At 42.9% G+C, this 16,732-nt stretch overlaps 1 protein-coding gene across 4 annotated transcripts in view; it reads left to right on the forward strand.

The window, feature by feature from the left end:
- CTNNBL1 (catenin beta like 1) overlaps nt 1–16,732 on the forward strand; it is a 56,156-nt gene that overhangs the window by 16,040 nt on the left and 23,384 nt on the right. For all 4 annotated transcript variants that reach the window (XM_030008705.2, XM_041122762.1, XM_041122763.1 and 1 more), the window contains 7 exons: nt 584–681; nt 3,019–3,112; nt 4,011–4,102; nt 7,955–8,027; nt 8,310–8,368; nt 9,114–9,262; nt 15,459–15,640. In XM_030008705.2, coding sequence (XP_029864565.1) covers nt 584–681; nt 3,019–3,112; nt 4,011–4,102; nt 7,955–8,027; nt 8,310–8,368; nt 9,114–9,262; nt 15,459–15,640 — 747 coding nt within the window. The remainder of the gene's footprint in view (nt 1–583; nt 682–3,018; nt 3,113–4,010; nt 4,103–7,954; nt 8,028–8,309; nt 8,369–9,113; nt 9,263–15,458; nt 15,641–16,732) is intronic.

Below are 16,732 nucleotides of genomic sequence, written 5' to 3' on the forward strand. Positions count from 1 at the left end.
ATGCAGCCCAGAGTTAATGAGTGAAAATTGGGCTGGCAGAAGCTATGCTGTTCCTGCGAGGTCCGCGGTTAGAGGAGCATGCTGTCCTAATTGGGCCAGGCAGAAGGGGGTGATCACTCCTGCTTCCTGCAGTGGCCTTGTTAGGTGTGTGCCGTATCAGGTTAGCAGGGGTATCACTGAGAGCAGAATACCCAAATCAGATTATTGTAACTCATTTCTCTTTGCTTATATTCAATCTTAACAATGCAAGATGGTGCCTAGTTATACCAACTCTAGCAGTTTTGATTTGAAAAAATAAAAAAATAAGTATCATCAAGAAACAGTAAAATTGCCTGATACAGTAAGCACACAATCACATTTGTTTTTATCATTCCTAATCGTTAGGATTCCCTGATTTTGGTGCTTATGAGGACTCATTGCTGAAGTAGTCTCTGTGGTCTTGGCTCTGGTGTTCCTGTGCCCCACTGCTGTAATGTATTTCCAGTTGTTTTGGATCGTGTCATGAGCATGCTGGCCTAACAACAATCTACTTTTGATATTGAATGTGTCTGCCTCTGCGTTGGTTGTCCTTAACACCTAGCACATGTTTCCATAGCTGTGGTAGACTTGCTTCAAGAACTGACTGATATAGATACTCTCCATGAGAGTGAAGAAGGAGCTGAAGTCCTCATAGATGCTCTAGTAAGTAGTAAACTCCAGATTATTTCAATGCCTGAACAACATCTGCCTTATGCAGCACAGCAGCAAACACTGTGAACTGCCGCGCTTTCTGCAGCTGTGGTTATCCATGTTGCCAAAACCATGATGAAGTTAGCCAGCTGAGGAGCCTTCTGTCTTGTAGCTGAAATGCTGTATTGAGGACCACAATGGGTGTGTTTGATGGGATGCCAGAGACTGGGGAGTAGGTTCTTCTTGCACCTTGTCTACCACTTCTTTTTTGGAAGGAACATGCTCATATTGCAAAATTTGTGTAGGCTGGGAGATTTTTTCTTGCAGGGAGGGAGAATGAAGTAATATTTGTGGTTTGGACAGTGTCCTATTGAAAATTGGAGCTCAATTTGCGTTTTTCTTCCTTGTTCCGGAAAAAGGTGACTTCTGTTCACCCGTGAAAAATTGAAGTTTGTGGCAGGGATCAGATTGTTATCTGAAGGACAGCGAGGCCATTGTGATCTTGCAGTCTAACCTCTTGCACCTGAGACTGGTATTCTTCTGCCCAATAACTCTGTTTCAAACCCAAAAATCTGTGCTTGAACTGGGACATCTGTTGTTATAGCGAGGGTATGCATTTTTCTTAACAAGAAGTAAAAGCGTGAAAGTTTTCGTGTAACAGAGCTAATGCATTTTAAGGGTGGAGGAGGGTTTAGAGGTAATGATCCTTTTTGGCGTAGAGATTAAAGAACCCCAGAAAATGATCTACGTGCAGTAGAAGATGCATTGCTCAGTCTTAAGTGCTCCCCGCCTGGTTAAGTCTTGAGTGCCTCTTGGCCTCTGTGGTGGTGGACTTCCCCTTTTCATGGTGTTTGCGCTGGATGCCTCCTGCCCCTTGGCTGCGGGAGGAGGATGCCAAACCGAGCAGAAGCCTTCCAGAGAAGTGATGCCCAGCAAAACTTGAGATTTACACGTCTGTCCTACCTTCGTGCAGCTTCTGCTAGTGAATTGCGGTGTTTGTGAATCACTGTGGCTGTGTCTTGTTCCATAACTATTATGTTGAAATTGGAAGACGGGGAATTACGGGTTTTCTTTTGTTTGCTTTGTTTGGCCGCTCTGTTTTCTTCTACAATCCTTCTTGTCCAGTCACTATAATGTTACCTTCCAAAGGTTAATGACAGTGGCCCGGAGCCGAGTTCCTCCAGATGGCCTCTGGGCTGTTCTTAATTACTTTGCCTTCGTGGAAAGATTGCTGGATGAATGAAATGGTAGAGAGGAACTGCTAGAGAAGGTGTTTTCTATAAAATGTGCGGAGAGGTAGTAAATCAAGTGAAGTTCTTTCTCTGTTTTCCTTGTCACCAGCCCACTGATAATAGCCAAGTTTTAGAGGTTTTATTGTTCTCTTTGAAAGAAACAGGTCAGGCATATCTTGGGAGATATCTTTAGATATCTGCTTTTTAGATTACTTTTTTTTTTTTTTTGAAGAAAGTAGGTATAATGTGGGGCATCTGTGAAGATTGTTCCACTACCTTCCACGGCAGCTGATGCTTGTATTTTTTCCTTGTGTTCACTGGGCCCAAAGCTAGTTAACAGTGTTTGAATTGGAAATGTTATTTTGTTTAACTTTTTCAAGCTCATGTCCACGATGGAAAGTTAGCCAAAGTCAAGCTGGACTCCGTCCAATTGCAGCTTTAAAAGCATACTTCTTATGTTAGCTTTTTGATTAGGAGGCTCCACCTGCAGATGTGGGTTCCTGCTCCTGCTGTTGATTTGTCTGGGTTTCATTAGCTTGCTGAAATCAACTTGGTACATTCATCTTGCTAGGATTTAAATGCAAGGCTTCAGCTAGTGATCACTCGGCTTTTGGATTTGAATCTGTGTGTGTGAGCATTGTTCCCTCAGCTTTTTGTAGCTATTAAGGTGGAAGATATAACGGAAATGCAGGCAGACCAGCAGCAAACAGTTGAAAGTGAAGCTGCTTGCAGAGCTGACAGCTAGCCCATCCGTGGTGGTTTGTGGTGCCTCGCACTTCAGAATTCTGGGGGATTATAAATCAATCAGGCTGGTTCAGGAAATAAGACTGTGACAAGGTGCATGTTTTCCTCCAGATGTTTTTCTGTTTAACCTGAAACAAAAAAGTTGTTTAATTAATTAGGACAAACATAGTGGCGGATTTACTTGGTGATTCCTTTGCTTCCTCTGAGATTTTAGAGCAAGATTATTAATGTCTTCTGATCATGTCTGGCAGGATGTTTCAGTAGGGCTTATTGATTTTTATTATTTATTAACACCGCATTCTTTCTCCTTCATCTTCCTTTTTTCAGTCTTCTTTCTTATCTTTTTATCTTTCCCATGACCCTGGTGATTTAGGTGGAGGGCCAGGTCGTGGCCTTGTTGGTCCAGAATTTAGAGCGCCTGGATGAAAGTGTGAAGGAGGAAGCTGATGGTGTCCACAACACATTGGGTAAGTGGCTGTTGCACAGCCTCTCGCTTCTTTCTGTATTTTGTACAAAGAGGGGGTGGGTTATCCCTCCCCTTCCTTTCCTTCCTACTCCTTTTCCCTTGAACTGCCAACACTACGGTAGAGGACCTAGTGCAGCTTTTGTTCAAGCACAACTTTTAACTCATGGTAAATCTTAGTCCCTTTAGCCAGCCGTTTGTCGCATGACTGCTGGTAAGGTGCCTCTTCCCAAAGCAGTTACGTAGGGAGGTGCTGATATATGGATGAAACTGCATCACACCAGGAGTGCTCCACTGCCTGTGTATTTACTGTGTACTTATCTGTGAGCTCTATGTACTCTGTTATGAGAGCTGTTTATGTCTCAGCAATATATTTAACTTTAAGGTAGTAAAACATTTGCATTTCATATAAGTACATCATTACCTCTCTGTTCTCCAGTCTTTGCACGGCACAGTAACTGCTTTGCAGTATGTTGCTGTTATTAGCATTTAGACCATCATCCACTCCTTTCAGTCATTCGGGATTGTGATCTCCCGAGGACTGGAAGAAGGAAGAGAGACTGGAAACGTGAGTTTTGGAATTTTTACTGCTGCTGTTGTTAGTTGAGTTTTGTGCAGTGAGAATTACTGCTGGAGTAAATGGAAGTATCTTAGGCTTCTTCCAGCAGGAGCTGGTGTTACACTGAGGATGGACTGTGTGGGCAATGTGAAAACTGAGAGAGTATCATACACCTGAGCTTAAGTCTCACTCAAAAAAAAAAAAAAGGTAGTTTTGCGAATAAGATGTAACTTTGAGAAGAATGGTGCAGCCCTAGGAAGGACCTGGCAAAGCAGTGTTGATGCAGGCTTGAGCTGAACTGCAGGTGGGGAAAAACGTCTGTTTTCTGTGTCTTTTTTCTTAGCAATCGTTGAGAACATGGCAGAGTTCCGACCAGAGATGTGCACAGAGGCTGCGCAGCAGGGCCTCATGCAGTGGTTGCTCAAGAGGCTGAAGGTGAGCATTTGGGAGTCATTTGGGAGTTATCACAATAAAAACTGGCAGACCACTGGTCTGGAAGGTGATGTGCTTGAGACGGTGTTTGGCACAATATTAAAGGCCCAAAGCTATTTATTATTGGCTCTTTCCGTTTGTATAGGTTATATTTGTGTTAAGTTCTAACCTTTGTGAATACAGTGATCTCAAAACTTGCCTCAAACTGGGAATTATGTCCCTTTTAACTTATTAGCAAAATTGAAGGAGTTGGCTTTATGTGTAAGAAGGTCTACACAATGTGATGTAAGTCTGTGAGTAGAAGTACTCCGATTTTCATAGTGTTTGCCTGGAAGAGTATGTGTAATGTTGAGTCTTCTTGAATGTCTCTGGGTTTTACTTGTTTCTGTGGGAGTTCTTTTTGGTAACATGTCCCTGATCCTGCCATGAGAACTATGGTCTTTCCTGCAGAGTTGGACCTTTTGCAGCGCTACAAAACAGCACTCAGGGTCCAACCACTAATGTGGTCGGCCCCAGCAGCTGCAATACCACTGAGTTCCTAGCTCAAGCATCAGTAGTGCTAGAGGTCTGCCAGTGCCTGCCTTCCTTCTGTATACCAGTTAGTATGAACTTAAAACATTGCTTAAAATAAGCTGGTTTTGCGTGCGCGCGAGTGTGTGTTGGAGAAGCCAAGTTAAGGACAAAAAGTTAGAATTCAGGGTTTGTATCCTCTGCAGTTTTAGTTTAAATGGACATACTTCTGTCTTGTCTTTATATTGTAAATGTCTTACAGTAGAAGGTGTCTTTTCTGTTCGTATGATTCCTGTGGATTTCTGGTCCATGGCTGAGACCTGTAGGAATATAAAAGCTGACCAGTGGGCAGGGAAACTAATAAAGACCATTTTATACCTTTGCTTCCTACATTTCTAACACTTATCTGAGTTTCAAGTGGTGTCTTTGTTTAACTGAGGCTGGTGGTGGCTTTTTCTTTGAACTCATCTAATAGCCTTTTGAATTCAAAGTTACTTATTGATACACTTAGCATCCTGTGGCAGTGAGTTACACAGTTTAACTCCGTCTTGTGTAAAAAGATGCCTAAACATTTCCTGGAAAATACTGGGAAAGGAACAGGTAGTTCAGCTTTCTTACAGAGCTAGTGAAGGAAATTTAGCAGACAGGTTGTGGCTTTTTCCTAAGCCTGTTAGTAAGGCATTAGCACTTCCATACTTAAATGTCTTTATGGTTAGAAGGCCTCTGAATCACAGAAATAGTCTATCAGCTTCATAAGTGTGCCGATACCCCTCTATGTACCTCATATGCCTGTTAGCAGAAGTAACCTATAATTTCTCACTACAGGTAGTAACATAATTGCATTCCTTTTACTTAAAAACAAAAAGTGAAGTTAATTTTATTCCACACAGGTATGTATTGCTGCCTGCGTCGTAATTACTCTGGCAGCTGAAAGACTTAGAAACTTGGGAAAGCAAAATAATCACAACTTGGATTCCCCTGCTTCGTGCCACAGAAAATGAGTGTTCAAGGCGTTCAAAACATGGTGCTGAATGTGCCTTTTCTTTGCCCTGGCATGTGTTAACTTTGTCTGGGTTTGGGGATGTGTGATCAGGCGGTGCTTTTTCTTGCATACACGGTGTCGTGGGGAGCCGCACGCTAATGAACCCTCGCCCAGGCGCCTTTGCTATTGGCAGCGCTTGGTCTTGAATCTCTCGCCATGACAGATGGGGTTAGGATTAAACCAGGATCTCAGCATCTGGGTAGAGCGTTGTGCTGCTGAAGAATATCTATGGGATGAGTTTTAAAATCAGGGTTCTGTCCAAGCGTCAGTAAGGACATCTGGCACTCAGCACAGAGTGTGAATTTCTGTTTTCTGACTACATTTCAGGTTGCATAATTGTATTCTGACTGTCAGAATTGCCTTGGAAAGCTCAGACGGAGAGCTTAATAGCTCACTTCTCCAAACATAAGCAGGGTTCGATGATGTTGTGTGCAGCCTTGAGAGAACGGAGCATTGTTTCCTAATGTTTGCAGTAGGACAGCAGTTGGTTTGCAGCATGATAGGAGCCAGCAGAGCTGTACAGCCCCGAGCGCCTGCCACCTTCCCCTTCTCCTGCCACTGACTGCTTGGAAGTGTTACATGGTTGCTATAAATACTGTCATCTACAGAGTGGTTTGGAATGGAGAGCTTTATATAAAAGTCAATACTTCGTGGCATTTGGGATCTTCCTGCTTTTCGTGGTTTTGTGTTTGTCGTGGTTTAACCCCAGCCAGCAACTAAGCACCACACAGCCCCTCACTTGCTCCCCCCCCCTCAGTGGGATGGGGGAGAAAATCGGGAAAAGAAGCAAAACCCGTGGGCTGAGATAAGAACAGTTTAATAGAACAGAAAAGAGGAAACTAATAATGATAATGATAACACTAATAAAATGACAACAGTAATAATAAAAGAATTGGAATGTACAAATGATGCGCAGTGCAATTGCTCACCACCTGCCGATAGACACCCAGTTAGTCCCCAAGTGGCGATTCCCCTGCCCCCACTCCCCCCAGTTTCTATACTGGGCATGACGTCCCATGGTATGGAATACCCCTTTGGCCACTTTGGGTCAGCTGTCCTGGCTGTGTCCCCTCCCAACTTCCTGTGCCCCTCCAGCTTTCTCGCTGGCTGGGCATGAGAAGCTGAAAATCCTTGACTTAGTATAAACTTTACTTAGCAACAACTGAAAACATCAGTGTTATCAACATTCTTCTCATACTGAACTCAAAACACAGCACCGTACCAGCTACTAGGAAGACAGTTAACTCTATCCCAGCTGAAACCAGGACAGTGTTGCATGGTGCTTGTGTATTGTGACCTTTTCTTAGGTAGCAGGTCAGGATAATTGGCCCACGCGTAGCCTTGTGCAGGCAGGTTCACTCACTCAAGCTGCAGGTGGTCGTGCATTTGGGGAAAAAATTGTGGGTGACAAATGGTATGTTTTAAGCCTAGTACTTACTGCTTGCCTTTTTTTTTTTTTTTTCCCCTCTCGAACAGTGGAATACAAATAGCTGGTAACTGATGATCTTTAAAATTGTTTTGTTTATTTTATGAATTCCTTCAGTAAACCAGTTTGCATTATTATCTGATCGGTTAATGTTTAGTCTGTTTCTGTAGATGAAGCAGCTTTGACAGCAGGCAAAAATATTGGATCCAGTTCAGAATCCCACTTCAGGGATTTTTTTTTTTTTTCTTCAAATTCAGCATTTTGGCTTTGTTATGTTGTGTTTTTTTTGGTTTTTTTTATTAACATATTTGAGTATGAAGTGAATGTGTGAAATGAAAGTTACGTGACTGTGCAGGCTAAACCCATCTCATGTTCTTCTGATTGTGAAAGTCACAATCCTCATACAAAGTGATCCTCATACAAAACTCTGGCAGCTACTATTTAATGTTACTGTGATGTATTTTCTGAAATTGTGTTTTTGGTGACAGATGCAGACTTTCAGAATAGGGATAAGCCCCATGCACTCATGTAATATGGAAAACTTATCACAGGAAAGAGATTCCGTGTTGCAAACAACCGGAGACTGTTCTCAGGGGTTTTGAGCCAACTTGGTCAAACCTACTTATGTAGGACAGCATGAAGCATCAGAGCTGAGTTTCTACACGTGCGTGCATGAGCACACACACACACCCTGTCACCCCTGAATCAGAGAGAATTACTACTATTTTGTCACTGAGGCATACTGCGAAATTACTGCTGTTGTATTTTGGTTTAAGTGTTGCTCATACGTTCGGTGATTTGATTAATGTGTTCTTCATATCAATGAAAGGCAGAGCGCTGTGCCCTGATGGGTCTCTTGTTCCTTCTTCACCAACAGGCTAAAATGCCTTTTGATGCCAACAAGCTGTACTGCAGTGAGGTGCTGGCTATTTTGCTCCAGAATAACGATGGTGAGACATGCCTCTGGTGTCGATATTCTGTTAGGGTAGGATCCAGGCTTCTTTCAGATCACAACAGCACTCTTCGGTGTTCGGCTTCCCTTTGCTTGTGCTCTCTCTCCCCGCGCGTGTGCTCTCTCGCATATGCATGCACCCTCCCCTTCTCTGCAGCTTTTGTACTCTGTCAAGCCGTATTGATTTTGTTCGCTGATGTATCAGTGTTAGATGGCTGTAAAATCTGACAGTTAGCTTCATTTTTCTCTCTCTTTTCCCCCTTCCCCCACCTCCGTCTAGACAACAGAGAATTGCTTGGGGAGCTGGATGGGATCGATGTGCTGCTTCAGCAGTTATCTGTGAGTAATTCACATACGCCCTCTCTACCGTCAGGAGACTTGCAGGCTGGGTGTGAGGAGGTGGAACAGATTCTGGGTGTAGCACTGTCTTAGCGATCTGTAGATACTGAAGCACAGCAGCGCTTTATATTTAGCGGTTACATAGTCCCTGAATAACTTCCACGCAAGTGTATCATACATGGTAACTGAGGTTAATACCTGTTTTAAAGATGTTAATGTTGAGGTACACAGAAATTACATTATTTTGTTATTGCATGGCAAGTTGGAGATAGGCAGGGTTGGAATTTGGCCATCTTCAGCATTCTCCACTCCAAGAACTGGGCTGCATTGTGCCTACATTTGAGCTAGTTGAAGGTAATGGGTTCATAGCTCACTTATATTTCTTGAGGTAGTACTGTCTGCAGCACCCTCAGTTATGCATTGTGCCTAGGATTTCTCTGGTAACAAGCTTATCCACATACTTTTGTGAATTGTGCAGTCGGTGAATTTGCCTTTCCCTTTGGAGGCTCTGTATTGTCTTTTAAGTGATGCATTAGACTGCTGCACATTTGTTGGTATACAGTCAGGGCAGTACAAAAGGCAGCAGAGTTACAAGAGAGAATGTATCAGTGACGTGTGGGATTGCTGGCTTATGCATATCAGATGCTGAAGGCTTGTGATGTAAAATGTTCATGTACACTCTGTAACAGTGTGGACCAAATTGGGCCCTCCATTTTTGGGTAATTTTGCCTTCTTTGTCATGCAGGTATTTAAACGACACAACCCCAGTACAGCAGAAGAACAGGAAATGATGGAGAACCTGTTTGACTCCCTTTGCTCCTGCTTAATGCTCAGTTCCAATCGCGATCGCTTCCTGAAAGGCGAGGGTCTACAGCTGATGAATCTGATGCTTAGGTACCCAGATAACTTTGTGATTTTCTTGCCTGCTTTTGATGTACCGACACACATTCTGGCTAGATATTTGTGTTTTTCCATTTATAAAATTTCTGTGTTAGCATATTTGTCTGTCTTCTCTTTCTTTTTTTGCCAGCATCTAAGTTGGACCTTCTCAGACATATAAGCTCCACTCTTTGTCTTTAGCTTTGTTCGCTAAGAACTAGGGTTACTACAATAGCTGCTGGAAAGTAACAGTGCAGATCTGTGTGGCAGACACCCAGATGAAAGAATGCTGTAGGTCAGGCCACTAATCCTCTAAGGATTTAAAAGACCCTTATGGGAGTAAGAGAGAACCTTTGGATGTCTCTAGGGAAAACGTTTTTCCTTTTGTTCCCCAGTTCAAGCTTCACTGTGTTGTGTTATCCTCTGAGCTGGTGAATTTTTGTGGATGTTGATGCAAATATTGCTTTTGTGAAATGGGCACAAGTATGCATTTCTTCTTGTGACGTGTTTTGTCACACTGTGAATCTCCAGGGCTTCTCTGCTCTCTTCACTTTTACTTCCTAGCCTAGTACTGAATTGTGTCATCTGCGCTGACTGGCTTCCTCCAGACCTCAGGACTGGGCGCAGCGGGGCTCTGTCTGGCTTTCCCTGGTGTGCTAGGCTGCGTGTGGTGGCTGGTTAGCAAACACCAACGAGAAATGATGTATTCCTGCAGCGCATGGCTGGGTAATGTGCAGCAGCAGGGAACTGAATAAATAACCAAACATGGATTATTCAAATAGGAACACTGGGTTTTCTTGAGGCTAATTAAAGAAAAGCTCCAAAACTAAGAACAAGAGGGAAGCCTCCCTCTGCCTTGAGTACTAAGCTGCTAAGCTAGCCTTGCAGAACTAATTACTTGGAGTTCTTGTGCCATGTGGGTGGGACTCAGTGTTTGGATTTTTAATAGCTTTTTCCCCATTTTTGGACTCTACTGTTTACCACGCTCTGTACCAGGATCCCAGCTGGAAAATTATGACAGGAAAATTTCCCCTGGATGCATTTCCCCCCCACCCCCTCACTCCCCAGTAGTTGTGAAGGAGTTAGGAAGGACAAAACATGACTTAACTGCCAGCAGCAGCTATGTCTAATGGAAGGAGTTTCCAAGACCTCAATCTTTTGATGCTGAGGAACCTAACTTATTCTACAGTCTGAATGGGATTGGTAAAGTGACGATGGAAAAAAAGTAACAATTCACAGAATATTTTCAAGCAGCTTATATCACTGCTGTCTGTAAGCATGGACTATACTGACAGTTGATTATTTTTCTTTAAACTCTTCTAGTCTAGTTCAGATAAGTAGAAAAGTTGAAGTTCTTACCTGGCTGTTTGAGCTGAGTCTTATCCCCAAACTAGCTCCCTTCTGGCCCTGAATTGTCCTACACTGTAAATCTCATTTAGAGAGATCAGCACCTAGTTGTACAGAGAGAGTAAACTTCTTGCTTCTAATGATGTCTTCAGACTAGAGTTGAAAACGTTAAGCTGGTACTTTTATTGCTGATTCATGTTTTTCCTCTTTTGAAGAGCTGCCAACTGCTTTTCTTAGTATTTCACACCATCCATGTTGTTGACATGTCAGTTCACTCCTACACACAATTTTCTTTTTTTGTCTTAATACTCCTAATGAATGAAATGTCAGGATTCTGACACAGTTAATCATGCATGTAACCTAAAGTATGTGAAATCAGTAATACTCAGCACATGCTTAAAGCTACTTCCATACTTCAGACTGGCTGGCTGGGTCTGAGCCGCAATGCTATCCTGAAGCTTTTACTTTTGGAAGGTGTGTTATTTCCATATCGGTGTTGTAAGCTTGCTTCTGGTAGGCATGACACAGGCGTGACTGTATAGGTGTTATTTAAGTAGTTAACTTGGATCTTCAGAACTGCAGGAATGTTGTGCTAAGCTCTGCCATCTCTTGGCATCTCTTGAAAACCAACTTTGTGGGTTCTAAGTTTTGGGGCTTTGTCAGTCGTAAGTGGTAAGAGAATGAATGACATTAGAGTCAAGTGCTCTATGGAGAGCATAGGAGATGATTAAGGTAAAAACACTGGTTTGTGGTGATGAAAATTAGGGAATGGATGCTGGGAGAAGGTGCCTACATTAGGAGGAGAAGTTGTGGGCATGCTCAGCTGCTGCCATGGGGGAGTACTTGCCTTTGCAGGTCATGATGTGATTGAAGGTAGAAAACTCTGCTGGACTTAGCACTTTGGTGAGGAAAATAGAGCACATTTCTGTAGTTTTCAAACCACCAAACAAGGCAAAGTGTCTGAGAACTGATGCTGCAAGGTTTTGGTGTTTGTTTGCCTGTGGGTTTTTTACATATTTTAATATCCAGAAGATATTAAATGGCTATAAATTCTGCTAACCTCTGTTATCATTGGGAGTTCTCTTGGTGTACGCTTAAAAGCTCTTACAGGTGCTCAGTTTTTCTTGGACAGTAGTGCTTTGGTAACTGCAGGCTAGCATTGTAAATAGGGGGTAAATCTTGATAGTTGTGATCTAGAGAGCTGCACAGGAGTATTACACTTCTGTATCTTCTTGGTACCTTCATGATAAACAACAAAGAATAGAAATGCCATTCAGTTGTGATTGACCACCTCGCCCACAAACAAGGCAGAATATTTTTCTCTCCTGTCGGTGTCCTCTGAAGACTGGGGGGAGAGATCTGTTATTTTTTGTTTTTACTTTGAAGGCGGTTAATCATTGTACCATGTACCATAGTCTGTGCAGATCAAAGGACAAATAAGCAAAGTTGAAAGTTTATTGACATGATGTGAGATAGATAAGCTGTGTGAGAATAAAGATATCAGGGTTGAATCTCCATTACTGTCTTAGAGAACATAGCATTCTGTATCTAGTGCTACCCAATACATCTAGCCAAGTTGTTCTGTTAATAATGGTCATGCACACAGACCTGCAGAGAAGTATAGCATCTTGCAGCTGAGCATTTAACATGCTCAAGAGATTCCTGTAGACAGTAATGAAAACAGGACTACTTTCTGTTATGCTGAGCCTTAAAAATGTACGGCCAACAGCAAAAGATGGTGTTGTATTGTGTGAACTTCTACTAGTTTATGGGGAGACAGTGGTAACGCCTGAAAATGAGCACAATGTGGCTGATATGCTTTACTGCATGTCCATAGCGAGCTGTGTCCTGGACTTGGTGTTGTGGTCTCAGACTTGCAGTGTTGAGGGGGACTTGCAGTTGGCCACTGGGAGTGGAGCTTCACTGAGCAGGTATGTGGGAGGTGAGCAGAGGGGTCTGGGAGAAGACCAGGTTGAGAAGGACAGAGCCTGTGACAGCAGAAATGAAGTAGGAAGTTTTGAAGTAGGATGAGAGCATGAGTATATATAATTATTTGATTTGCATCTGTGCAGCAATGGAGGCTCGTTTATTTTATGGAGTGTCTTTATCAAAAATAAGATGGTTTATCAAGGTGGTAGCCATGAGTGAAAAGTTTATAAATGTCACATAGAATTAAATTCAATTATTTTTTTTTTAGGTCACGAAGCACTTTTTAGTACGCAGTCCCTCAGCCTTGCCTTGGTAACCTAAATGCAGTTTACCTTACAAAGCCAAAAGAGAGAAAAACAGGCTTGTAATGTCAGTTCCCTTGCGCACACTGACAGGAAGCTTATTGCTTTTGCTGTAAAATTGTGTTAAGGTTTGGAGGAGATGCAGCTACTTGGTTCCCAGGGGATGTGTCAAGAAGATTCTCTGTTGCATAGGAAAAATGACGTGTGGCTTTCCCAGTTATTAACTGAAGGCGCGGGTGTATGCACATAGACAAATGCAGCAAAGTGAGCTTACAGAAAGGTGCATCACTTGGGCAACGCGATCTTCTATTCTGCAGCTATTCAGTGGCTTTTCTTGACCCTGAAAAAAGCGTTTGCTCCTGTACAGCAAAAACAAGGTGAAAATGGACAACTCTGTACAGCTCCCCAAAGCTTGACTATAGCTATTTCAGGGTATATTTTTTATGATTATTAAAATCCTTTTATGATTTCTTGTCCTGCTGTTCCTAATGACCCCATGGAAACTTAGATTGTCTCTTTACTAAATCTTCTGGTTAATTAAACGGAACCATTTTATGCAGCACTTTTCCAGGAAATCTGGTATTCTGCTTTTGCTAGTATTTTCGAAGGTGAGAGATTGGGTTTATGCTAATGTGGAAAGTCCAAATAATGATGGCACCTCTTCTTTTTGAAATAATAAATGTACCAAAAGAGTTCTCTCAGATGTAAAGGTATTAAAAGGAGGAAAACAATGGTTAGCAAATAAAGTTGTAATTCAGAGTTCCCTGTGAAGACTGAGGTCACTCCCTATTTGGTGATGGTCATGTATGCTTGTCTTTGAATTAGTGTTCAGCTAAAAGTGACCTCAATAAGCACAGATGAGACTAAGATAAACTGCTTGCCCTCCGGCAGAATAAATATTTCAAATAAAATCAACTCTAGACAGTCCAGTCAAGCAGCTATTGATCTCTAAAAGCCTGAACTTAAACCCAATGAATATTCCAGAGATCAGCTCTGTGCAACCTTCCTAAATGCTGATCAATATGCAATTACTTCCCCTGAAAACATTTCTTATATTGTCTGGCCTAAGTAGTACTTTATTTTTAGCTCCCTGTAGAGGGGAGGTGGGGGTGTTGAGCACCCTCCTGCACTGCTCTTCGCTCATGGGTAGAACTCATTGCTGTACCAGATCCCAGCTGCACGTGGTGCTTTCAACAACTGCTTCGTGCCCATCGGAAGCACCCGCAGCTGCACTGGGCAAAGTAACTTTCTTTTAGGCTAGTGTGTTAATATACGGTTTTTTAGTTTGCATGTTGTTAGGGGTTCACGAAGTTCAATCTCTGAAGGGAAGGTGTTTTCCATGGCTCTCTGGAGCTTGGGCTTCAAGAAGCCCTGGGCAAGAAGACCCTGCTGATGGACATGAGGTCCGGGTGGCTCAGCATGTGCTGTTTGCAGGTGGGCAGGCTGCTCCCGCACTGCTGGGTTTGGCAGGTGTGTGCAAGGACAGCGTGGGTGCTGCTGCCTCCAGGGGGGGAAAGAGGAGGGGGCTGAACTGCGTCAGTGGTTTGCTCTTTATAGGTCCTTATTCCAGGTCCACAACGATACCTGAGTGCCGTATGGTAGTGTGGAGCAGCTAGTGTGTGTTTGAGGAGAATTGTTCTCTCATCTTTCCAGGGGAGGAGCACAGCTTGTTTCTGGGGGGATTTATTTTTATATGTGCATGTAGCTATGTATTTGTTAGAGAACAAATTAGAGAAGAGAAAATCAGAGGAGATTGCCGTGCACTTGGAGTGGAAGGTGGTGGGGCTTGTGACCATCCTGCCCCAGGGTGAATGTCCTCCTGGGCTGGCCTGGCCTTTGGGCTTGCTGGGGGCTCTTGTTCTTCAGCTCATGTTAGCTCCTGCTGACGTTTACCTGGTCTATTGGTTTTATGGGCTGTATTAGCGACCGCTTTTTCAGTTCATGTTTCACAAGGTATTTTAAATTTTTCCCCTGGATGAATTATAAATTCCTCTGTTTCTGGTTTGAGACGTACAGGACTTTTGGAGATCATTTTCAGACCATCTGTGTGTTACCGGTTTGAGTTACCAGCATCAGCATTCTGAACTCACATTAAAACAGAATAGCCCAGAATCTATCTGCATCCTTCCAAACGTGATTTTTGGAGATGGGGTTTTCTTCATTATAGCTGACCACTAAGCTATACTGACTAAACTTACTCCGTTATTAAATTGAATTATTGCTAGATCCAAATCCTGATCTTTTTGCTGTGATAGTATTCGCCTTGTGTACCCAACCCAGCCTCCCCTGCTGTTTTGTGCTAGTGTTTGTAAGGTGTTGAAGAAATAACTTCTTCAATAGCCAAGAAATAAAAAATAAGAAAATAAAACCATAGGAATAAATGAAATAAAAAGAAATAAAATACATTAAAAAAGAAATAACCAAGAGAATATTCTCAGCCACAGTTTTGAAAAGAGTATTTGTCGATATAATGTTTTGGCTTCTTGAAGAAAATCTTGCTTAGAGCTTGTGCTCAGACTCTTCATACTTCCCTTATCATATTCATTTCCCTATTCATGCTGTCTCTTTAAAGTAGTGTGGTCCAAAGCTCCTTGTGCCCCTGAAAAGTTTAACTTCCCTCTTTGTTTTCACAGAGAGAAGAAGATTTCCCGCAGCAGTGCCCTGAAGGTACTGGACCATGCCATGATTGGACCAGAGGGCACAGACAACTGTCACAAGTTTGTTGACATTCTTGGTCTGAGGACCATCTTTCCTCTCTTCATGAAATCACCCAAAAAGATAAAGAAAGTTGGAACAACTGAAAAAGAACACGAAGGTAGGCTTGCTTCCAGATCCTTCTTATTGTCATGGGAAGGTAGGCTTGCTTCCATGGAGGAGGTGAATGGAGAGAAGTGTCTGAAAAGTACCTGCAAAGAGGAGGGAATAGCACATCACCAGTCTTTTCAGGGCTCCTGCAGCTTTCAGGTCCAGGCTCCCTGTTGCAGGCTAGCTGTTGATGACACACTTGCACTGCTTGTTTTGGTATCAGCAGTTCCTGGCGATTCCATTTCATGTGCTGTTAATAAGTTATTTTACTCCTGTAGGGTCTGTTGTTTGAAGCTGTGACTCTTTGATGCAAAACTCTTTTGAAAAGAGTAATGAGGCAACTACAAATGTCACCTCAAAAGCAGTGTTTTCATGGCTCTGAGCACTGAAGTGTGACTCGATGAACATCAGGCATCGCAGAAATAAACTGCATGCTTTTGAAGTTGGTTTTTTGTTTTTTTTTTTTTTTTTTTTTTTTTTCTATTTTTTTCCTCTCTCCCCTGGAAAACTCTGCTTTAACAGAAATCTGCTGTGGAGTATTACTGCAGGACCTTATGCTGAACTGAATCCAGGGTCAGTCCCTCCTGCTTCTGGTAACATTACCTTTTCCATTTTGTTGATAATTGAATATGTCTTGGAAGAAACTTTAAATACTGCCCATGATGCTTGAGGTTTTGTGTCTGTTCATTACTCATCTCAGTTCTATAAAGGGTGAGTATTGTCAAAAGCTGAAGAGGTGTGAGGGGTTCTCAGGCTTGCCTAGTATCCATCCTTAACGCTTTCAGCAAACCAAGGGAAAATGGAAGGAAACAGCAACAACATGGGAGCTCTAAACCCAAATACCCTGCTTTGGTACTGTTTCCGCAGCTCGGGTAGAACCAGCTGTCCCGATGTTCTCCAAAGCAAAGGCAGGGAGGTGCTGCCTCCTGCAGACCTTGCCGGGCGCTGGGCTGAGGCACTGGCTGGGACTGAGCAGCCCCTTTCTCTGGAAGAGCTGCAGAGCTGGGGGCAGCTCGGTGAGCATCTGCTTGTTCTTGTCTTTCCTGAGGACACGGTGGTGAGGAAGAGGAGGGCCAAATTCAGCAAGCGGCTGTTTTCTTCT

This window comes from Aquila chrysaetos, chromosome 3 (assembly GCF_900496995.4).
Source record: "Aquila chrysaetos chrysaetos chromosome 3, bAquChr1.4, whole genome shotgun sequence".
NCBI lineage: Eukaryota > Metazoa > Chordata > Aves > Accipitriformes > Accipitridae > Aquila > Aquila chrysaetos.